The 25,692-nt window shown below is 44.3% G+C and overlaps 1 protein-coding gene across 1 annotated transcript in view; it reads left to right on the top strand.

Moving 5' to 3' along the window:
* Positions 1-3,861: 3,861 nt before the first annotated feature.
* LOC121559946 (GTPase IMAP family member 4-like) overlaps positions 3,862-25,692 on the top strand; it is a 32,866-nt gene continuing 11,035 nt past the window's right edge. The window contains exons 1-2 of the mRNA XM_045215959.1: positions 3,862-3,946; positions 4,949-5,038. Of these exons, the coding sequence (XP_045071894.1) occupies positions 3,862-3,946; positions 4,949-5,038 (175 nt within the window). The remainder of the gene's footprint in view (positions 3,947-4,948; positions 5,039-25,692) is intronic.

Raw genomic sequence — 25,692 nt, 5'->3', positions numbered from 1 at the left:
GGTTGTGAGGACGGTTGGACGTACTGCCAAATTTTCTAAAACGACATTTTCTAAAACGACAGGCTTATGGTAGAGAAATTAACATTAAATTCTCTGGCAACAGCTCTGGTGGACATTCCTGCAGTCAGCATGGCAATTGCACACTCCCTCAAAACTTGAGACATCTGTTGCATTGTGTTGTGTGACAAAACTGCACATTTTAGAGTGGCCTTTTATTGTCTGCAGCACAAGGTGCACCTGTGTAATGATAATTCTGTTTAATCAGCTTCTTGATATGCAACACCTGTCAGGTGGATGGATTATCTTGGGAAAGGAGACATGCTCACTAACAGGGATGTAAACAAATGTGTGCACAACATTTGAGAGAAATACGCTTTAGGTGCGTATGGAACATTTCTGGGATCTTTTATTAACATTGGACCAACAGTGTATACAAAGATGACTTTATCCCATTACTCAACAATATGAAAGCAGATCTAATTAAATGGAATAATCTTCCCATAAATCTTACAGGTAGAATAAACCTCTCTAGAACGGCATGGCTCCCAAAGTTGCTGAGGAGTATGTCTGTCTGTAATAAAGCGCTTTTGTGCAGAAAAAATATTTACGTTTGGCTGGGCATGGCTCCCCAGTGGGTGGGCCTGGCTGCCAAGTGGGTGGGCCTATGCCCTCCAAGGCCCACCCATGGCTGTGCCCCTGCCCAGTCACATGTGAAATCCATAGATTAGGGCCTAATGATTTTATTTCAATTGATTTCCTTATATGAAGTGTAAATAAAGGGAACACTACAATAACACATCCTAGATCGGAATGAATGAAATAATCTTATTAAATACTTTTTTCTTTACATAGTTGAATGTGCTGACAACAAAATCACACAAAAATTATCAATGGAAATCAAATTTATCAACCCATGGAGGTCTGGATTTGGAGTCACCCTCAAAATTAAAGTGGAAAACCACACTACAGGCTGATCCAACTTTGATGTAATGTCCTTAAAACAAGTCAAAATGAGGCTCAGTAGTGTGTGTGGCCTCCACGTGCCTGTATGACCTCCCTACAACGCCTGGGCATGCTCCTGATGAGGTGGCGGATGGTCTCCTGAGGGATCTCCTCCCAGACCTGGACTAAAGCATCCGCCAACTCCTGGACAGTCTGTGGTGCAACGTGGCGTTGGTGGATGGAGCGAGACATGATGTCCCAGATGTGCTCAATTGGATTCAGGACTGGGAGGCACGGGCGGGCCAGTCCATAGCATCAATGCCTTCCTCTTGCAGGAACTGCTGACACACTCCAGCCACATGAGGTCTAGCATTGTCTTGCATTAGGAGGAACCCAGGGCCAACCGCACCAGCATATGGTCTCACAAGGGGTCTGAGGATCTCATCTCGGTACCTAATGGCAGTCAGGCTACCTCTGGCGAGCACATGGAGGGCTGTGCGGCCCCCCAAAGAAATGCCACCCCACACCATGACTGACCCACCGCCAAACTGGTCATGCTGGAGGATGTTGCAGGCAGCAGAACATTCTCCACGGCGTCTCCAGACTCTGTCACGTCTGTCACGTGCTCAGTGTGAACCTGCTTTCATCTGTGAAGAGCACAGGGCGCCAGTGGCGAATTTGCCAATCTTGGTGTTCTCTGTCAAATGCCAAACGTCCTGCACGGTGTTGGGCTGTAAGCACAACCCCCACCTGTGGACGTCGGGCCCTCATACCACCCTAATGGAGTCTGTTTCTGACCGTTTGAGCAGACACATGCACATTTGTGGCCTGCTGGAGGTCATTTTGCAGGGCTCTGGCAGTGCTCCTCCTGCTCCTCCTTGCACAAAGGTGGAGGTAGCGGTCCTGCTGCTGGGTTGTTGCCCTCCTACGGCCTCCTCCATGTCTCCTGATGTACTGGCCTGTCTCCTGGTAGCGCCTCCATGCTCTGGACACTACGCTGACAGACACAGCAAACCTTCTTGCCACAGCTCGCATTGATGTGCCATCCTGGATGAGCTGCACTACCTGAGCCACTTGTGTGGGTTGTAGACTCCGTCTCATGCTACCACTAGAGTGAAAGCACCGCCAGCATTCAAAAGTGACCAAAACATCAGCCAGGAAGCATAGGAACTGAGAAGTGGTCTGTGGTCACCACCTGCAAAACCAGTCCTTTATTGGGGGTGTCTTGCTAATTGCCTATAATTTCCACCTGTTGTCTATTCCATTTGCACAACAGCATGTGACATTTATTGTCAATTAGTGTTGCTTCCTAAGTGGACTGTTTGATTTCACAGAAGTGTGATTGACTTGGAGTTACATTGTGTTGTTTAAGTGTTCCCTTTATTTTTTTGAGCAGTGTATTTTTGATCAGTATATACGCATGTGTTGTTTGCTGTCACTTATTAAGCATCCGAAGTATTTCATATTTTTGTAGTCCACTTAAAGGATTGCTGTAGATCCTGAGTTCTTTTTTAGATTTTTCCAATTGCCATTATTTCGTTGTTTTCCACATACATTTTATATTCTGAGATTTTGGAATAAATATGAAAATATTTGTAGCAAAGGGGGCATTGAGTTTTCAATACTGGTCAGGTATATCAGGAGATCATCTGCAAATAAGTTTAGTTTATATTAATTCTGATACCTGTTAAATTTGGGTCCTGTCTAATTATTTCTGCAAACGGTTCAATTGCCAATGCAAACAGCAGTGGGGAGATAATTCTATAATAATAATCATAATCATAATCATAATAATACATTTTCCAGTATGCATTTCTTTATTATTTCTGTTCATACACCCCCCAAAAAAAAATTATGAAAGAAATCATCATCATCAGTTAACCAGTAAGTAATCTGTATTTTATTGTTGACAATTCATAAAGTAGTCTTCATTTGACTTTCCTATCTTTTATGATTTGAGGTTAATCAGTGTGTGTATCCAGTGTTATATGTTTCCATATTGTCAACAAGACTATAATAAAATGAATTGATCTTGTTCGACACTTCATGTATATACTCTTTGTGTCTTGTTAAAGTCTGTTTGTTCTGAGAAGTGGAGGAAATAACAGGAGACAGAATGAGTGGAAATATAAAGTCAAGAAGAAGGAGATTTAAGATGGCGTGTTGACAGCAACAGCAGTTGTTCTGACGGTTGTAGCAACACCAGTAGTAGTTCCTGTTGCAGCTGTTTTAACAGGGGCATTTTCATGCTTCAATGCCTTGTTGGAATGGGACATTCACTCAGTGGTTTAACTGTAGCAGTAGAGTAGATTAATAGTGCATACCCACGTCTTTGCTTTGTACAAAATAATTTTGCATGCCATTGTGAGGTGTTTGTAATACATGTCTTATAACAACTGAACTACTCATTGTTCTTTGGCTCGTGGTACAATTATGAATAAAACAATTACATTAGAAGACCTAGGCAGCTATTAACCTGAGTGCCAGTCTGTTTGTGCTATCATTCCAACTCATTGTCACTCATTGTCATGGCTTGATAGTGATCAATGGAGTTGGAAAGAGCACAGACAGATCTGGGACCAGGCTAGGCAAATACATGCTGTTTTTAATTGTAATTTTTATACTTTTTTTCCAAAGGTAAAATGTGTCAGACATATTTCATTTTCTGTGGCCTAGCTTCTGATTCTGGCAAGCAGCCAAGATTAAACAGCGACACCCAATCAGAATTCAGACTCTGCCTGTCCTAAGTAGAATAATGTTTGCCTAGCAACACTCATTGGCTTGAAATGACTAGTTGCTGGGAAAATGAAACTTAACAGAATGTAAGGTGCAGCACATTGGGCGCTTTAGTTTTGCATGAGTTTTAGACCATTCCATTGGTCCTTAAGGTACATCTCCACCCACCTGGGGCACCTGGCTATGCAAAACCAGCAGGCCCACTGCTTCAGCTCTCTCAGTGACAACAGGGAACAACAATTAACAGATCTGTGCAACCACACTAAAAGTGAGTATACAACTTAACTTCCTTACTAATAAAATGTTGCACAACAATCTATTCTACAATATTTGAATAAATGTAGCACAATATTAAGTAGACATTTCATTAATACCAGGTCTGTTAACATTTACGCATAAATAATCATATGTTTACATCACTTATCATCAAAATGTCAAAACAATAAAATCATATAGTTGTTAACAATCACATTATGCTATACAGTATGTTTGTATTTATACACGTTTTTAATATTGTAGAACAGTGAAAGGAGAAACATGGTTTGACTTTTACCTGAAACATTTACCTTGTTTAGTGTAGTATACTATATCTTGTTCAAGGGGGCCGATCTTGGGTCAACAACCATCTTATTGCAGGTTGTTGCTGTGAGGGACACACCTGCAGGTTTCTGTCAGTACTGACTAAGGTCGCGCTCCACCGCTTAGACATTGCATGCATCAACCAATGGTTGACTGACAGATTGCTAAAACACATGATGTGGTTAGCTGATATGTAAAATACCTATCCAGGCGTTGTTAGATCTGGCGTCAGTAACGTCTGAGCAGAGTAACGCACCCTTTGTGTTCCGACACAAACTTTTCCTGTCTGTTTACACAGTAGCTGTGATGTTAATGGGAACACGACGTCTAACTGGTCTATCTGGTCTTGACACGTAGCAGCCAGGCAACGGTAGAATAATAGCCATGTTTAGATCGTCATTTGATATGCATATGAGTACATTATGTCCACCTGATGTAGGCTACGTTGTTAGGGAATGTACTGTGTTTATCGACAGTTATACCACATATCATGAATATTTGTATAGTTTATGGTTTTATAGTTTTTATTGTTTGAAAGTCAAATAGCTGAGAAAAATATATAATTTAGTTCATCCTCATCCGTAAACGTTGGAACTTTGCCAAACACTCTGGGATGAGTCACCGAAGAAATGTGGACTTTGAATTTTGTAAAGAGGTCGTCATCTGTTTCCATGTTTTTGATTGGCTGCAGTAGTAGTAACGGCTCAAGGAAGAGGAAGGATTCTGAAGATTCTGTTCCTGTTGATACTCTGTCTGCAAGACTTCACTGGTCAATGCCAAGGTACACATACACACACACACACACACACACACACACACTACACACAACACACTTGTTTGTTTGTTTGTATCCCATTAGCTTTTGCAGAGGCAGCAGATATTCTTCCTGGGGTCAACAAAAAACACAAAACATGACAAATAACACAACACTGATAGACAAGGACAGTCACACAAATAAATACATCAATATATAATAATAACAATAAATATATAATAATACAATAAAAAATATATATGAGTGTGTTTGTGTGTTGGTCCCTTCACAGTTCCCGCCATTCCATGAGAAGTTGTTTAATATTTTTCTTGCTGTGAGATGTTACCCCACTCTTCCACCAAGACACCTGTAAGTTTCCGGACATTTCTGTGGGGAATGGCCCTATCCCTCACCCTCCGATCCAACAGGTCCCAGACGTGCTCAATGGGATTGAGATCCGGGCTCTTCGCTGGCCATGGCAGAACACTGACATTCCTGTCTTGCAGGAAATCACGCACAGAACGAGCAGTATGGCTGGTGGCATTGTCATGCTGGAGGGTCATGTCAGGATGAGCCTGCAGGAAGGGTACCACATGAGGGAGGAGGATGTCTTCCCTGTAACGCACAGTGTTGAGATTGCATGCAATGACAACAAGCTCAGTCCGATGATGCTGTGACACACCGCCCCAGACCATGACTGACACTCCACCTCCAAATTGATCCCACTCCAGAGTACAGGCCTCGGTGTAAACGCGAATCCGACCATCACCCCAGGTGAGACAAAACAGCGACTCGTCAGTGAAGAGCACTTTTTGCCAGTCCTGTCTGGTCCAGCGACGGTGGGTTTGTGCCTACATTTACATTACAGTCATTTAGCAGACGCTCTTATCCAGAGCGACTTACAGGAGCAATTAGGGTTAAGTGCCTTGCTCAAGGGCACATCAACAGATTTTTCACCTAGTCGGCTCGGGGATTAGAACCAGCGACCTTTCGGTTACTGGCACAACGCTCTTACCCACTAAGCTACCTGCCGCCCCCTGTGCCCATAGGAGACGTTGTTGCCAGTGATGTCTGGTGAGGACCTGCCTTACAACAGGCCTACAAGCCCTTAGTCCAGCCTCTCTCAGCCTGTTGCGGACAGTCTGAGCACTGATGGAAGGATTGTGCGGTCCTGGTGTAACTCGGGCAGTTGCTGTTGCCATCCTGTACCGGTCCCACAGGTGTGATGTTCGGATGTACCGATCCTGTGCAGGTGTTGTTACACGTGCTCTGCCACAGCGAGGACGATCAGCTGTCCGTCCTGTCTCCCTGGCACTAAGGCACATTAATTAGTTTAGAAAACATCATTAGTTTAGTTGTCAGCATTGAGGATAAGCTTCAATTGACATAAGGTATGTTGAACAGTATAAAAAGCAGTTTGCAAGTTCTGGAAAGCTTTTGTGAGAGGCACAACAGTAAATAACAGTATCATCAGCATAAACGTGAAGTTGCGCATTTTGCACATTTTTGTCTAAATTGTTTATATAAATAGTGAATAAGAGGGGACCAAGTACAGAGCCCTGGGGCACACCATTACCGACAGACAACTTAACAGACATGAGCCCATCAAATTGAGTGCACTGAGTTCTAGCAGACAGATAGTTAGCAAACCATGCAACTGCATGCTCCGAAAGACCTACGCTTGACAATCTCTGCCTTAGTATAGCATGATCAACTGTATCAATAGCCTAAGAGAGATCAATAAAAAGTGAGACACAGTGCTGTTTTTTGTCAAGGGCTTCAATGATATCATTTAAAACATTCATGGCTGCTTTAATTGTGCTATGCTTCTTCCTGAAGTCTGATTGGTACATTGATAAAAAAGAGTTAGTATATAAAAACTATTTTAGCTGTTCACTAACAAGTGTTTAAAGTATTTTCACCAGAAGTGACAGCTTTGAGATTGGCCTATAATTATTTAAAAGAGTTGGATCTCCCCCTTTTAAAAGTGGTAGGACAAATGCTGATTTCCAGATCCTTGGAATTTCATTACATTCCAGGGTTAGATTGAACAGATATGTAAGTGGTTCAGCTATTGATGAAGATTTTTCAGTAAACTATGAGATAAACAAAGTTAATCACAAACATGACAAACACGTAGCCAGGGTTAAAAATGGGTACATCGCTGTTGCTAGGCAAGAATTTAATTGGTTCCTCTCACTGGGTTTGTGTGTGTGTGAAATGGGGATCTGACCTCGGGTCGAATTCCTCGCTCTTATCTAATCCATGGCTGTCCTACCTTATCAGAGACTGAAACCAGACTGTTGCCTTTTGCCTCTCTCCTCAGACAAAGTCCTGAAAACGGAGCCAGAGTTGAACAGAGTTCAGACTAAACATGAGGAATAGAGGAGTTGGGTTTGGGTATGTTTGAGAGATTGAGTGTGGACCTGCCATGTCCAACAATCAATCTCCAGATCAAGCCAGGGTGAGCCGGGGTTGAACAGAGTTTAAACTGAACATTATTATGTTTGAATGACAAGGGCTTGATTGATTGTACAACTATTGTTTCCAAACTGAATACAAGTAAGAGTTAGCCACTATCATAGATTAAGGAAGTGGGCGGAGCGTTCGAGAGGGGGAAACTGAAGACAGTGGTGGGGGAACCCAAGAGGGAGGGGTTTTAAGCTAAAATGTATGTAAATAGGGCTATATCAACGGAGAGCTGAGAGGTAGAAGGGAGATGTTTTGCAAACCACCTCGGCTCTATTGCGTATGTAATAAAGTCTATCTTAAATTCTACAAAAACTCTGAAATACTTTGGTTCTTTGATTAGTATAAGGACGCATTTGCCACAACACTATGATATCAGCTGCCAGTTTTAAAAAGCAGGGATCAAGAAGATCAGCACCTGCAGGCTTTCTCTGATCTAAGGATTTCAGGGCTTTATGTACCTTCTGCACTGAGAATGGCGAAAAGCTAAAAGTTTGACCAGCTCTCACCGGTTCATCCACACAGGGTTGCACAGAGACCGAGGATACTGAATCAAACAGCCTACCAGATGATACAAAGTGCAACTAAGCATTTCAGTTGTGTCATATACAGCAACAGAGTCCTTCAATACACATGACTGTAATTAATTAACATTACTGTTACCAGACATAGACTTAATAGCCTTCCAAAACTTTCTAGGGTCATTCAGGTTATCAGTGGTAACAGACATAAAATATTCAGACTCTGCCTTCCTGAGAAGAGAAGAACACTTGTTTCGTAGCTGCCTAAAAAGCCAATCATCATCAGAACATGATTTCCTTGCCTTAGCCCAGGCTAGATTACATTTGTGAATAATACAAGACAACTCAGAAGATAAACATGGATTATCCCGCCCTTTAACTCTGAACCTGCGGAATGGAGCAAATTTGTTTACTATTTGGAAAAAACCATCATGAAAGAATTTCCAGGCAGTTTCCACATCAGGAATAAGCTCAATCTTGCTCCAGTCAAAATAAAACAAATCATGAAAGAAAGCCTGCTCATTAAAAGTCTTTAAATGTATGTTACGAATAAAGCGCGGGTTTGTCTTAGGTACTTTAGTACAGCACAATGGTCACTTAAATCATTACAGAAAACACCAACCGCAGAATATTTATGTGGAACATTTGTCAATATCAATATCTGTCAATATTTGTGATTATAGCCCAAAGGTGGTTTACTGAATTGTTAAAACTTCCATGACTTTGTCAACAAACTTGTTCTCAACAAATCTAAATCACTATTTAGTGTTTTTGTATCAACATGGACTTAAAAAAATTAAAGTCCAAACCAAAACACATAATTCTGCCTATAGTAATTTGAGAAATAGGACCTTTATTTGACTCTAGGTTTCTCTGGAGACATAATGACAAGTTATCCATACCACCTGAGGGTGGAGGGGACCTGTATCAGTGATTTAGACCAGATAGACAGATAATCTGCAGAGATATAGTTCCCCATGTACTCACCTCAGATTGTACTTTTCTATACCATGTATTATATGACTGTGTACAAAACCAAAATTACCTGTACTCTAAGGTAACTCTAAAAAGTATTTAGTGAATCCAGGTTTCTTCTTTCTACATATCCTCAGAGGGTGGATGTCACGCTCGTCGGGAACAGAGGACCAAGGCGCAGCGTTGCAGACGAACATACTCTTTATTTAGTGAATACACGATCAAAACAACAAAACGATAACGTGACAGTCAACGGTCTAACACAAACCAACTAGAACAAGATCCCACAACTACTGTGGGAAAACAGCCTGTTTAAATGTGGTTCCCAATCAGAGACAACCAGCCACAGCTGACACTCGTTGCCTCTGATTGAGAACCACACTGGCCAACATAGAAATGAACCAACTAGAACTACAACACAAATCTACACACCCTGGCTCAACATAACAGTGTCCCCAAAGCCAGGGCGTGACAGTACCCCCCCCTAAAGGCGCGGACTCGGACCGCGCCAACCAAATACCACAGGGGAGGGACCGGGTGGGCACTCCGCCTAGGCGGCGGATCCGGCTTCCGGACCTGATCCCCGCTCCCTCTCCAACCCCCCAAAGTACCCCTGGTCCGGTCTGGCCCCGCTGGCCGGAGCTGGACTGCACACTGGTGGAGCGGATTGCTCTAGCTCCGGCGTGAAGCATCTGACCGGTGCCGGACCAGGCACCGGTGGAACAGGCACGGGCCGTGCCGGACTGACGACGCGTACTATAGGCTTGGTGCGGGGAGCAGGAGCGGGCCTGACCGGACTGGCGACGCACACCACTGGCTTGGTGTGGGGAACAGGAGCGGACCGGACCGGGCTGGCGACGCACACCACTGGCTTGGTGTGGGGAACAGGCACGGGCCGTGCCGGACTGACGACGCACACCACTGGCTTGGTGTGGGGAGCAGGAGCGGGCCGGACCGGGCTGGCGACGCACACCACTGGCTTGGTGTGAGGAACAGGCACGGGCCGTGCCGGACTGACGACGCACACCACTGGCTTGGTGTGGGGAGCAGGAGCGGGCCGGACCGGGCTGGCGACGCGCACCATAGGCTCGGTGCGGGGAGCAGGAACAGGCCGGGCCGGGCTGGCGACGCGCACCATAGGCTCGGTGCGGGGAGTAGGAACAGGCCGGGCCGTACTGGGGACACACACCACTGGCCCTATGCAGGGATCAGGAACGGGCCGGACCGGACTGGTAACACACCCCAGTACCTCTCGCCGTGCCTCTACACCTTCCTTCCCCTCTTCGACCAGTGGCCCCCGTAACCTGGCGGCCTCCTCTGCCAACCCGCTGGGCTGCTCTGTCGCGGTCTCCTGCTGCCCCGTCGTCCACGGCGTTAGCCCCCCCCTAAAAATTTTATGGGCTTCACTCCTACCCGTGGACCAGGTCTCCATACTTTTTGCCAGCCTTTCGCCCTTCTGCTTCCACGTCAAGCCCCTCTCTTCCTCACATGGCTTGACCCAGTCGAGGAGGCGAAGGAGATCCGCTAGAGATCTCTCAGGCGATGGCTCCTGGACTTGCTGCTTGGTCCAGTCTTGGTGGGATCTTCTGTCCCGCTCGTCGGGAACAGAGGACCAAGGCGCAGCGTTGCAGACGAACATACTCTTTATTTAGTGAATACACGATCAAAACAACAAAACGATAACGTGACAGTCAACGGTCTAACACAAACCAACTAGAACAAGATCCCACAACTACTGTGGGAAAACAGCCTGTTTAAATGTGGTTCCCAATCAGAGACAACCAGCCACAGCTGACACTCGTTGCCTCTGATTGAGAACCACACTGGCCAACATAGAAATGAACCAACTAGAACTACAACACAAATCTACACACCCTGGCTCAACATAACAGTGTCCCCAAAGCCAGGGCGTGACAGGGGGGACCTATATCAGTGATTTAGACCAGATAGACAGATCATCTGCAGAGATGGAACACCTTACCTACTCTCCTATGGTTATAAGTGGTTATAACTAGGTATGACCAGGTATACAATCAAAATGACCTTAAATAAATGCTTAGTTGCAGTCAAAACAGCTCATAATAGTCTGTCAGTGGTATGAATACTTGGTAGAACTGTAATATGGAGACCAGCTACCCTCTGAATGTACACATAGTGCGGTGTTGGTGTGTACAGTGGGGGAAAAAAGTATTTAGTCAGCCACCAATTGTGCAAGTTCTCCCACTTAAAAAGATGAGAGAGGCCTGTAATTTTCATCATAGGTACACGTCAACTATGACAGACAAAATGAGAATTTTTTTTCCAGAAAATCACATTGTAGGATTTTTTATGAATTTATTTGCAAATCATGGTGGAAAATAAGTATTTGGTCAATAACAAAAGTTTCTCAATACTTTGATATATACCCTTTGTTGGCAATGACACAGGTCAAATATTTTCTGTAAGTCTTCACAAGGTTTTCACACACTGTTGCTGGTATTTTGGCCCATTCCTCCATGCAGATCTCCTCTAGAGCAGTGATGTTTTGGGGGTGTCGCTGGGCAACACAGACTTTCAACTCCCTCCAAAGATGTTCTATGGGGTTGAGATCTGGAGACTGGCTAGGCCACTCCAGGACCTGGAAATGCTTCTTACGAAGCCACTCCTTCGTTGCCCGGGCGGTGTGTTTGGGATCATTGTCATGCTGAAAGACCCAGCCACGTTTCATCTTCAATGCCCTTGCTGATGGAAGGAGGTTTTCACTCAAAATCTCACGATACATGGCCCCATTCATTATTTCCTTTACACGGATCAGTCGTCCTGGTCCCTTTGCAGAAAAACAGCCCCAAAGCATGATGTTTCCACCCCCATGCTTCACAGTAGGTATGGTGTTCTTTGGATGCAACTCAGCATTCTTTGTCCTCCAAACACGACGAGTTGAGTTTTTACCAAAAAAGTTCTATTTAGGTTTCATCTGACCATATGACATTCTCCCAATCCTCTTCTGGATCATCCAAATGCACTCTAGCAAACTTCAGACGGGCCTGGACATGTACTGGCTTAAGCAGGGGGACACGTCTGTCACTGCAGGATTTGAGTCCCTGGCGGCGTAGTGTGTTACTGATGGTAGGCTTTGTTACTTTGGTCCCAGCTCTCTGCAGGTCATTCACTAGGTCCCCCCGTGTGGTTCTGGGATTTTTGCTCACCGTTCTTGTGATCATTTTGACCCCACGGGGTGAGATCTTGCGTGGAGCCCCAGATTGAGGGAGATTATCAGTGGTCTTGTATGTCTTCCATTTCCTAATAATTGCTCCCACAGTTGATTTCTTCAAACCAAGCTGCTTACCTATTGCAGATTCAGTCTTCCCAGCCTGGTGCAGGTCTACAATTTTGTTTCTGGTGTCCTTTGACAGCTCTTTGGTCTTGGCCATAGTGGAGTTTGGAGTGTGAGTGTTTGAGGTTGTGGACAGGTGTCTTTTATACTGATAACAAGTTCAAACAGGTGCCATTAATACAGGTAACGAGTGGAGGACAGAGGAGCCTCTTAAAGAAGAAGTTACAGGTCTGTGAGAGCCAGAAATCTTGCTTGTTTGTAGGTGACCAAATACTTATTTTCCACCATAATTTGCAAATAAATTCATTAAAAATCCTACAATGTGATCTTCTGGGAAAAAAAATCTAAATTTGTCTGTCATAGTTGACGTGTACCTATAATGAAAACTACAGGCCTCTCTTATCTTTTTAAGTGGGAGAAATTGCACAATTGGTGGCTGACTAAGTACTTTTTTTCCCCACTGTATTTGCCAACAAAAATGTATTCTATGGGAAATGTTATATAAATACCAGAATTCCTATAATATCATCTCCCTCTACCCTCCCTTCCTGGTCTGTGTTCTATCTCACTGCACAATCCACTGTCTCATCAGCCCAGCCAGACAATTTATAAACTTGATCTCCACTGTAAAAAGCATCTAGACATTATCTCCCATTTCTTTTAGACTAGCAATTGGTTTTCAATAACAAAGATTTGTATAAACCTTGCTGTCTTTCTCAATGACATTTGCAACGTTGTTTCAGTATTGAAATTCGATCTCCAGCTGTCACATAGTAATGAACGAGTAGGGGTCGGGAGTCGGAATGAGACAGACAGGCAGTCAGCTGTACACAGCCAGTCGAAATCATGAAGCAAAATCATTTTTATGGATATATACAAAGAAATGTCAATAGAAAGCAGGTAAAACAAAATGAAGTGCAGCTAATTTCCATCTTTCCAGCTTCAGTTTGAAGTGATTGTGTTAGCTATTTTGTTGGCTAGCTCCTCTGAACAACAGTGTCCTGACGAGAGAGCACATTTTCTATGCCAGGTGAAATCGCGCATCATTAGCTCATTGTTATGGAAATAAATGTCACTAGAAAACAGCTTAAACAAATGCAAATGCAGCTACTTTGTTGTTATTCTGGCAGCACTGTTTGATGTAACTGTAAGTTAGCCATAGTTAGCTAGCTAACTAGCAAGCAAAGGATAAGAACGTTGCCAGCCAGTATGGCAATGGAACATTTAGAACGAATGGGTCGCGTTCATTGATACAGAACAAAAAGACTGAACGACTTGGTCATATCTCTAGCAACCAAACTGATAGAACGAACAACCAGCCAGCTTGGGTAGCAACCCTAGATTTTTGTTGGTACTATATCTTGTGTTAGGATGAAATAGTATGAATAAATTCATAAAAATGTTTTAAATTAAAATATGTAAATCATTATCTGAATATGTTGGTAACCCGTTGTATAAAAGTGATAATTCCCTCGAAGCCGGTGTTTGGAAGATATATTGGCACGGTTTGCAACACCCATGCCAATATATCCTCCTGTAACGATGACGCTGGGAGTCGGGAAGCAAGTGCAGGTTGTGAGTTAAATAATAACCACGGAACATAGAATGATACAAAACATGAGCAGCGTATGGACTTGAGAAACATAGTCAATATTACCTGGTGGGTGATAACAAAGGAGTGCTAGATATAGGGAGAGTAATAAAATTGTAAAGTGGTTATCCCACTGGCTATAGGGTGAACGCACCAATTTGTGAGTCGCTCTGGCTAAGAGCGTCTGCTAAATGACGTTAATGTGCCCTTGAGCAAGGCACTTAACCCTAATTGCTCCTGTAAGTCGCTCTGGTTAAGAGCGTCTGCTAAATGACTAAAATGTAAAAATGTAAAAATGTAATCAGGGAGGTGATGAAGTCCAGGTGTGCCTAATGATGAGGCGCAGGTGTGCGTAATGAGGGTTGCCATGTGTGCGTAAGGTTGGGTTGGCAGTACCGGTGATTAGTAGTCCGGCGATGTCTAGTGCCTGGAGGGACAGCGGGAGTAGACGTGACAGTACCCCCTCCCCAACATGTGGCTCCTGCCACAGAATGACGCCGGCCAGTAGGAAGGCCCTGAGGACGAGGAACGGGCCAGACGGTGAAGGTGGAATTCTTGGATGATGTTGGGATCTAAAATGTCATCCACCGGAACCCAACACCGCTCCTCTGGACCTGACGGTATAGGCAGGGACTACCCTCAATGTCCAGGGGAGGCGGAGGGGTGTCGTGGGGATGGCATCAGCCAGGGGACCAGGAACCATCGGCCTGAGGAGAGAAACATGAAAATAGGGTGAGATCCAGTAGTTAGTGGGAAGCTGTAATCTATGCATCACCTCATTGATCGTCCTGAGGACCTTGAATGGCCCCACAAACCGGGGGCTCAGCTTCCGACAGGGCAGGCGGAGCAGGAGGTTCCTGGTGGAGAGCTAGACGCGATCACCAGGATGGAAAACAGGTGCCTCACTGCAGTGGCAGTCCGCCTGCTCCTTCTGACGGCGGATGGCGCGTTGGAGCCTCACGTGGGCAGCGTCCAAAACCTCTCCTGCGCGTCGGAAACATTAATCCGCCGCAGGTGCGTTGGTCTGGTTCGGGGTCCAAGGAGCCAGGGCCGGTTGGTACCTAAGGACACAATGGAAGGGAGACAACCTGGTGGAGGAATGACGAAATGAGTTTTGGGGGTACTCTACCCAGGGAAGAAACCGGGCCCACTCCCTCTGCCGGTCCTGACAGTGACTCCTCAGGAACCTCCCCAACTCCTGGTTTTTCCTCTCCACCTGCCCGTTGGACTGAGCCTGGTACCTGGATGTGAGGCTGACCGTGACCCCCAGCTTCTCCATAAAGGCTCTCCATACCCGCGATGTGAATTGGGGACCACTGTCAGAGACGATGTCCCCCGGAAGGCCTCAATGCCAGAAGACCTGCTGAAACAGTTCCCCAGTGACCTAGAGGGCGGTAGGGAGATTTGGAGAATCTGTCCACAACAGCCATAACATTAGTGAAACCATCAGACAGGGGAAGATCAGTGACAAAATCTATTGATAGATGGGTCCAGGGTCGCTGAGGCTTGGGAAGGGGAAGGAGATTCCCTGCTGGAGCGCTCCGGAGAGACTTGGTTTGGGCACATACGGAGCAGGAGTTGACGTCCTGGGCGACGTCCTCCACCAAGGTGGGCCACCAGTACTGAACGAAGATGGATTGAATGGTGCGGGTGATACCTGGGTGTCCAGTGGCAAGGGATGTGTGCTCCCAGGTCAAAAGCCGATCCCTTACCTCCGTGGGCAGGTAGGTGCGCTCCCGAGGACAGGTAGCCGGTGCGGGTTCCCTCTCCAGAGCCTGCCGGATAGCCACATCTATATCCTAGAGCACGGGGGCAACGATTCGGGAGGGCGGTATGATGGGACCACTCAGGACAGGAACCTCTCCCGAATCGTGGAGACGGGACAACAGGGCATCGTCTTTGATGTTCTTTGAACCTGGGTGGTACGACAAGGTAAAGTTGAATCTAGTAAAGAAAAGGGCCCACCTTGCTTGGCGCGGGTTCAGCCGCCTTGCTGTCCGTATGTACTCAAGGTTCCAATGATCGGTGAGGATGAGAAACGGCCAGTGTCTCCACTCCTCTAATGCCAACTTCACCGCCAGGAGCTCCTGATCACCGGCGCCATAGTTTCTCTCTGCAGAGAACAGTTTCTTAGAGTAGTATGCACATGGATACAGTTTTTGTGGATTAACTTGACGTTGTGAAAGGACGGCCCCCACACCCACTTCAGGCGTCCACCTCCACCACCAAGGGTAGTGTAGGGTCTGGGTGTTTCAGCAACGTGGCAGAGGTGAAACGTCCCTTCAGCATGTGGAAGGCCTCGTCAGCTGCAGGATTCCACGTCAACTTATTGGGGCCACCTTTCAAGAGAGAGGTGAGAGGACAGGCAATTGAGCTGAAGTTCCTGATGACACGGCGGTAAAAGTTGGAAAACCCCTCTTTATGGTGGTTGGGACTGGCGATGACCTGAATGCATCTACCTTCCTTTCCTCCGTAACCACTCCCTGCAGGCTGATCCGATATCCCAAGAAGGAGACGGCGACCTGATGGAACTGGCACTTCTCCGCTTTGACGTAGAGATGGTGGCGTTCCAGGACTACCCGGACGTGGGTGATGCGCTCCTCTATGATGGCTGAGTAGATCAGGATGTCGTCGATATACACGATCACCTGGCACCCAAGCATGACCCGGAACACCTCGTTCATGAATGCCTGGAACACCGATGGAGCATTGGCTAAACCATAAGGCATCACCAAGTACTCATAGTGCCCAGACACTGTGTTGAAAGCTGTCTTCCATTCATCCCCCTCCTGGATGCGGATCAAATTGTAGGCACTCTGTAGGTCCAGCTTGGTAAAGAACTGGGCCCGCGGAGCTGTTCAATGGCGGCCGGCACCAATGGAAGGGGGTAGCGGTACTTGGTGGTAATGGCATTGAGACCTCTGTAGTCAATACACGGACGAAGACACCCCTCCTCCTTGGCCACGAAGAAGAACCCAGCCGACACAGGGGAGGTGGATGGGCGGATGAAACCCTGTTGGAGAGCCTCCTGGATGTACTCCTCCATCCCTTTGGTTTCAGCCACCGACAGTGGATAGATGCGGCTGCGCAGAGGCGCAGAGTCTGTTAGCAGGTCGATGGCACAGTCCCAGGGGTGATGAGGAGGGATACAGGTGGCGCAAGTCTTGGAGAAAACCTCCCGGAGATCCTGGTAAGCCTCTGGGATGTCGGCCTGGAGGGCAACCACAGGACTCTCAACCGACGTGGAACCACAGGGTAAGGGAAACAGGTCTTCCGACATCCGGGTGCCCAGGCTGTAATCTCCATCCTCGGCCAGGAGATGATGGGGTCGTGTCTTTGGAGCCACGGCAGGCAGAGGACGACTTTGTGTACGGGTGCCTGTATGATGAGGAAGGGAAGGTTTTCTTAGTGCAGGGGTCCCACGGTAATGGTGAGTGGTGCTGTGATGTGTGTGATTGTACCAGATCCCAGTTGGTTATCCAGAGCTTGAACCGGAAACGCTTGAACTCTACTTCATTACTGTATTTCGACTGTACTTCATTACTGTACTTCATAATCCAGGGGAAGGGATGTGGGCTCAGCACTGTAGGACAATTAATATAAAAAACCCACATGTGGAAATTGAGCAAGTTGAGGTGACTAAACTACTTGGAGTAACCCTGGATTGCAAACTGTCATGGTGAAAATATATTGATACAACAGTAGCTAAGATGGGGAGAAGTCTGTCCATAATAAAGCACTATCAACAAGGCCAGTCCTACGGGCTCTAGTTTTGACGCACCTGGACTACTGTTCAGTCGTGTGGTCAGGTGCCACAAAGAGGGACTTAGGAAAATTGCAATTGGCTCAGAACAGGGCAGCACGGCTGGCCCTTGGACGTACACAGAGAGCTAACATTAATAATATACATGTCAATCTCTCCTGGCTCAAAGTGGAGGAGGACTTCATCACTACGTGTATTTGTGAGAGGTGTTGACATGTTGAAAGCACCGAGCTGTCTGTTTAAACGACTAGCACACAACTCACATACCCATGCATACCCCACAAGACATGCCACCAGAAGTCTCTTCACAGTCCCCAAGTCCAGAACAGACTATGGGAGGCGCACAGTACTACATAGAGCCATGACTACAGTAGAATCAGATAAAGATTGATCTATGCCAGGGATGGCAAACTTATTCGTTGGAATGAGTTTGAAACCTGTGATATATGCTAACTGGTAATGTTACAAAGCCTTGTGACTGTGGTTGTCTGCACAAACCAGATATACCTGTCTCAATGTCTTTTGGTACTAAGCCAAATGCTGAAGTTACAAAGGATTTTAAATATTTACTTGCATTCTTTTTTTTCTTTTTTTCCCCGTACAACCAGACTTCATAAAAAAATACAAAGCAGGGTCATTATATACTTAATTACTTGCCATGTGTCACGTCTACTCCCGCTCCGGCGCTCGAACTTGCCGGTTTACTAACCACCGGTCCTGGCAACCCATCATGATGCACACCTGGCAACCCTTATTACGCACACCTGGACTCCATCACTACCCTGATTACTTCCCCTTTATCTAGCACTCCCTACCATCACTCTTCAGGTAGTATTGGTTCAGTTTTCACGTCCAGACGTTTCTCTTGTTTTGTAACGCTCCATGTTCGTTATTATTAAACTCACCATCTGCACCTGCTTCCCTGCATTTGTTATGTGATGTTAAACCATGCTATAATGCATTTGATGACCAAAAAATGCACAATATGAGGATTCAATCAATTCAAAAGATGTTGTCTATAGTCATTCTTCGGAGCGATGGCTAATGACAACTCAAAAGTTATTTAAATTTGACCAAATTCAATTGTTTGGTGTTGAAATACTGTTCAAAATTGCATAACACATTTCATATTTTTTTTAACCGTCCTCCGACCAACTCACCTGTATGAAGGGTGTAAAGCTGGTCGCGTTCCTGGCTGACTACATTGCTGAGGTTACATTGCTTCAACCAGTGTTGCATGGCATGACTTAGACTGCACAGTCGGGCATCAGATTGCATATGATGTGTTTAGCTGATATGTTAAACACCTATTCAGGCGTTGTGAGATCTGACATGCGTCTGGATTGTTGTTGGCCTGGAACGTTGTCGGCCCTAACCCCCCCCCCTTCTCTTCCCTGATCAACAGAACACATTTATGTGAAACTGACATCTGTGCAGCAGAGATTCCACCTCCAACTAATCTTAGGTGACACAATCAGTGAATGTTCAGTTCATTACCTGCCTATTGTATAAACAGGTGGGGCCCATAATGACCTAGTTACATAGGTGGGGCCCATAAAAGACAGAACATCTGTTGGCACAGAATAGATTCATACTATAGTCAGACATTAAGAAATACTTTCACTTCTAAAGCGAGCCAACACTGGAATGAATGTGGTCCAACAAGAAAGACAGCAGAAAAAACTTCTTACAACACAACACTGAAGTTAAAATGGGACCCCTTTCCCTAATCCAGATTGTCACGCGTCTAAACCGTGATGTAAAAGTGAGTTACATGTCATCCCTCCCCTGTTCCATCTTAATCTGTTCACTATCACATAGAGACAGATGAGATTATTGCAGAGAGCATTAAGGCTTTTCAGATATATCTTATTTTGTGATGTCCAAACGGTTTGGACGCTATGGAGAGAAGTTGGCAGATCGGCTGTACCGACTTCAGACGCCTGTGGGGGTCGTAGAGCAAAACGGAGAACACCATCGTATTCGTGAGAGTCTCATCATTATGAGGGCTTTAACAGGTTGAAATTGCCAAATGAGTGACAGGTTGACAATTGTGTGGCTTATTGCCAGCCAAAATTAGAACCCAACATGTCATTACATTTTAACACCATGACAGATAATGATAACATTTTAGTAACAACATAATAACCAGTAAATTCTGACTTTAACACATTTCAGAAAGCAACAGAATGAAAACAGTCATTCTGAAATGATAAAACAGTTACAGAGATAACCATGATAATACTTACTTCTCCAAACCAAACCCCAGAGGACTCTGCTGCTCTGCATCATTGGACAGTATGAACATTCCTGTCCTGTCCTGTGTAGTCTAACACTGTGTATTAGTAGAGGTCTGTCCTGTGTAGTCTAACACTGTGTATTAGTAGAGGTCTGTCCTGTGTAGTCTAACACTGTTTAGTAGTAGAGGTATGTCCTGTGTAGTCTAACACTGTGTAGTAGTAGAGGTCTGTGATGGTGTGTTCATTCCTCTGTCATACACACAGACTGGAGCACAGCTTAACACAGAGGAGTGGGAGGAGAGCAGCGCTCAGCTGGGCTGGCCACGATGTTACACACACACACACACACACACAGAGGGAAACACCACAATTTGTGATTTCCTCATTCAGTAATATTTTTTTTCATAAATTCCTCAGTGTGGTGTGATAACATTACTTGTTGTGAGAGTCTCCTTAACCCCGGCAGAGCTGAAATGGAAGTGCGTCTGAGTAAGTTCTGAACTATTCTTGACTTCCTTACTTCGTAATACTAAACAATACTAACCACTGAGAAATCATAAAATATCCTATTGTAGTGCATGTTGACACTCACCTGTACTTTGCTGTTTATGTCAATAACCGTAATAGCCATGGTCAGCTCAACACTTTCTTGGTTGATTACAGTATAACATTCAAATACACATTGATAAATATATTTATATATGTCTTCATTCTATTACTTTTAGATTTGTGTGTATGGTTGTGAATTGTTAGACACTACTGCACGGTTGAAGCTAGGAACACAAGCATTTCGCTACACCCCGCTATAACATCTGCTACATTTGTGTATGTGACCAATAACATTTGATTTGATTTGAAACATAATAATGAATAACTTATGAATAATTAAGCCAGACTCCAATGTGGAGAATGGTACATAACAGAACAAAAGTCCAATGACTACATTTCCCACCTTATCAGCCAGTCCCACTATGGAGAAGCCAGAGGAGTATCAGCAAAGGATTATGGGAGAAATAGTCCAGAGCCAAATGCAGGCATACTACAAAAATAAACTGGTCAGAGCTGCACAGAGCGATCCTGTTTTCCTGAAACCTACAGTGGGTGAGTGACTCAACATAAAACAACATACTAAATTCTATATTGTTGGATACAGTTGAAGTCGGAAGTTTACATACACTTAGGTTGGAGTCATTAAAACTTGTTTTTCAACCACTCCACAAATTTCTTGTTAACAAACTATAGTTTTGGCAAGTCGTTTAGGACATCTACTTTGTGCATGACACAAGTAATTTTTCCAACAATTGTTTACAGACAGATTATTTCACTTATAATTCACTGCAGCACAATTCCAGTGGGTCAGAAGTTTACATACACTAAGTTGACTGTACCTTTAAACAGCTTGGAAAATTCCAGAAAATGATGTCATAGCTTTAGAAGCTTCTGATAGGCTAATTGACATAATTTGTGTCAATTGGAGGTGTACCTGTGGATGTATTTGAAGGCCTACGTTCAAACTCAGTGCCTCTTTGCTTGACATCATGGGAAAATCAAAAGAAATCAGCCAAGACTTCAGAAAAAAATTGTAGACCTCCACCAGTCTGGTTCATTCTTGGGAGCAATTTCCAAACTCCTGAAGATACCACGTTCATCTGTACAAACAATAGTACGCAAGTATAAACACCATGGGACCACGCAGCCGTCATACCGCTCAGGAAGGAGACGGTATGACGGCTGTCTCCTAGAGATGAATGTACTTTGGTGCGAAAAGTGCAAATCAATCCCAGAACAACAGCAAAGGACCTTGTGAAAATGCCGGAGGAAACCGGTACAAAAGTATCTATATCCACAGTAAAACAAGTCCTATATCGATTAAACCTGAAAGGCCGCTCAGCAAGGAAGAAGCCACTGCTCCAAAACCGCCATAAAAAAGCCAGACTACGGTTTGCAACTGCACATGGGGACAAAGATCGTACTTTTTGGAGAAATGTCCTCTGGTCTGATGAAACAAAAATAGAACTGTTCGGCCATAATGACCATCGTTATGTTTGGAGGAAAAAGGGGGTACTTGCAAGCTGAAGAACACAATCCCAACCGTGAAGCACGGGGGTGGCAGCATCATGCTGTGGGGGTGCTTTGCTGCTTTGCTGCAGGAGGGACTGGTGCACTTCACAAAATAGATGGCAATAGTGGTCCTCTGTAGCTCAGCTGGTAGAGCACGGCGCTTGTAACGCGAAGGTAGTGGGTTCGATCCCCGGGACCACCCATACACAAAAAAATTTATGCACGCATGACTGTAAGTCGCTTTGGATAAAAGCGTCTGCTAAATGGCATATTATATTATATTATATATATTATTATATTATATATTATATTATTATTATATATCATGAGGAAGGGAAATTATGTGGATATATTGAAGCAACATCTCAAGACATCAGTCAGGAAGTTAAAGCTTGGTCGCAAATGGTTCTTCCAAATGGACAATGACCCCAAGCATACTTCCAAAGTTGTGGCAAAATGGCTTAAGGACAACAAAGTCAAGGTATTGGAGTGGCCATCACAAACCTCTGACCTCAATCCTATAGAAGATTTGTAGGCAGAACTGAAAGAGTGTGTGCGAGCAAGGAGGCCTACAAACCTGACTCAGTTACACCAGCTCTCAGGAGGAATGGGCCAAAATTCACCAACTTATTGTGGGAAGCTTGTGGAAGGCTACCAGAAACGTTTGACCCAAGTTAAACAATTTAAAGGAAATGCTACCAAATACTAATTGAGTGTATGTAAACTTCTGACCCACTGGGAATGTGATGAAAGAAATAAAAGCTGAAATAAATCATTCTCTCTACTATTATTCTGACATTTCACATTCTTAAAATAAAGTGGTGATGCTAACTAACCTAAGACAAGGAATATTTACTAGGATTAAGTGTCAGGAATTGTGAAAAACTGAGTTTAAATGTATTTGGCTAAGGTGTATGTAAACGTCTGACTTCAACTGTACGTTTCCCATGCCAATAATTATGAATTGAGAGAGAGAGAGAGAGAGACACAGAGAGAGAGAGAGACATTCCGACTTCAACTGTATGGTTTAGCGCTTTAAAGTTACAATAATACTTTTTGGGACAACCCTACCAAATTCACATAGAAATGTGAGTTATAGATCTTTCATTCTCATTGAAAGCAAGTCTAAGAAGCGGTAGATCTGTGCTATATGCGCCATTTCTATGCTTCCCGTTGTTAAGTTTTGTTTTTGCGTCTTTTACTTTTGGTTTTGTACACCAGCTTCAAACAGCTGAAAATACAAAACATTTTGGTTAAGGGATGTAGCTCAGTTGATAGAGCATGGCGTTTGCAACGCCAGGGTTGTGGGTTCGATTCCCACAGGGGGTATGAAAATAATAATGTAAGTCGCTCTGGATAAGAGCGTCTGCTAAATGACGTCAATGTAAATGTTATGGAAAATATATTTCACTGCAGTTTAGACGGTACAATGATTCTCAACACAATGACTGCTTGTTTTGTGACATAAACTGAAATTAGGCGAACTATTAGAATTTTAGAAACCAGGAAATGGCAGAGCGATTTCTGCATATTGCATCTTTAATAGTTTGGTTAGTATTTAGTCAGGGTAATCTGATCCTGGGACAACCATTAGGACCTGTATTAAAGCTATACTGTAGTGCCACCTTACTCCTTAATAGTTTGGTTAGTATTTAGTCAGGGTAATCTGATCCTGGGACAACCATTAGGACCTGTATTAAAGCGATACTGTAGTTCCACCTTCCTCTGTGAAAGGCTAAGTGGGCATTTCTACCCCTTGATGGCACCTATCCTATCCAATCCTGTCAGGGCTTATTTATACGCCCAAAACACAAAGCTGACCTCAGATCAGTGTCTAGGGGCTACTTCATCTTTCTCCATAGAAATAGCTCTTTTTCAGTCATTAAATGAAAGCACTCCATCTAGTGGTGATTTGTGAAATACATTGATTAATGATCTGCGCCATTTACTTAATTATACTTATTCACAATAGTAAAATACAGTACAGTACAATTCAATACAATACAGTACAATACAGTACAATATAGTATTTAGGAGGTTATTTTTCACACACTTCCCTCAAAGAACATAGATCTATTCCACCTTGGTGACTGTTTTCCCCTGTGAGTAAAGAGGGGTGTGTCTTTCTCTTGGCAGTGCGGTCCAATGAGGTGGAGGAGAGGGAGCGCTACAGATTCCAGTGGAGGAAGGAGGACAGGCAAAGAATCGTCGGTGACAGATTGGAGCTCTTCGTCGCCATAGTGACGGGGTTGTTGATGGGGGTCCTGACAGGTGGTTTTGGGGGTGTTGTCATGGGAGGGTTGACGGGGGCAGTGATATGGTTTACAACAGGACTGGTCAGGAACTGGTGGAGCCCCTGATTCACTGGGAGGCACCATGTGTAGGCTATGAATCTACTTTTTATAAAGACATTGGGAGGATAAAACTATTCTAATGTGTATAGATGGATCGTGTTCCTTGATGCAATTATTAAACTTTGGTTCTTAATCATTTGGAAGTAAATAAAAGCCCAATAAAGAGAGACAAGAAACCGAGAATATATTAATTATTTTTAAGATAGATGAAACCCTAATATTCATCAGCAGTGCTAGCCTACTTCTGTTAAGTCAGTCCTGATATGGGTCTGAACCTGTTAGTCATCAAGGGATTAAAAGAGAGATTCATCCAGCAATATCTTTCCCTGATTTCATCTGACCAAGTATTCAGATATTGTCTGACGAGAATTACAGGCCAGGCCACTGAAAGAAAGGCCTTCATCCTACCCTGTAAAATCCTTAAAAATAACAGCAACAAGAACTAACAACTAGATCACCAGATACACATGATCAGATAATAATTTATGTGAACAAACATAGTGAGCCCACTAGAACCCAGGTCCAGCGACTGTCAACCCATCACGGCCCGTATCCACAAAGCATCTCAGAGTAGGAGTACTGATCTAGGATCTGTCCATATAATCCTATTCACTATGATCTAAAAGTCAAAACTGATGCTAGGTCAGCACTCCTACGGGCCCTGGTCACTACTAATCTCAACAATGTTGTTATTGTTGTCGGCTCAATCTGTCAATGAATCAGTAAACCCTGCTCTCATATCTGTCATGGAATCAGTAAACCCTGCTCTCATATCTGTATGGAATCAGTAAACCCTGCTCTCATATCTGTCATGGAATCAGTAAACCCTGCTCTCATATCTGTCATGGAATCAGTAAACCCTGCTCTCATATATGTCATGGAATCAGTAAACCCTACTCTCATATCTGTCATGGAATCAGTAAACCCTGCTCTCATATCTGTCATGGAATCAGTAAACCCTGCTCTCATATCTGTCATGGAATCAGTAAACCCTGCACTCATATCTGTCATGGAATCAGTAAACCCTGCACTCATATCTGTCATGGAATCAGTAAACCCTGCTCTCATATTAACACAAATATATAACCTAGATTTGGTCCTTTAATTCATGATTGCTCTTCTGCTGTTCTTACATTTAAGTCATTTAGCAGACGCTCTTATCCAGAGTGAACCACAGGAGCAATTAGGGTTAAGTGCCTTGCTCAAGGGCATTTTGACACATGTTTCAGCTAGTCGGCTCGGGGATTCAAGTAGTGTTTGTCCTCAGTCCTTTTTTTATTTATTTTACTGAAATCTCATTTACGATCTACATGATGTTTAACGCTTCGAACACACCTACTGAGTTTTGGCTTTTTGGTACACCAGAAGTACATTCATTTCCAATGGAACGCTGC

The sequence above is a fragment of the Coregonus clupeaformis genome, unplaced genomic scaffold (genome assembly GCF_020615455.1).
Source record: "Coregonus clupeaformis isolate EN_2021a unplaced genomic scaffold, ASM2061545v1 scaf0567, whole genome shotgun sequence".
NCBI lineage: Eukaryota > Metazoa > Chordata > Actinopteri > Salmoniformes > Salmonidae > Coregonus > Coregonus clupeaformis.
The sequence above is the reverse complement of the archived record's forward strand: the minus strand, read 5'-3'. Positions and strand labels throughout refer to the sequence as shown.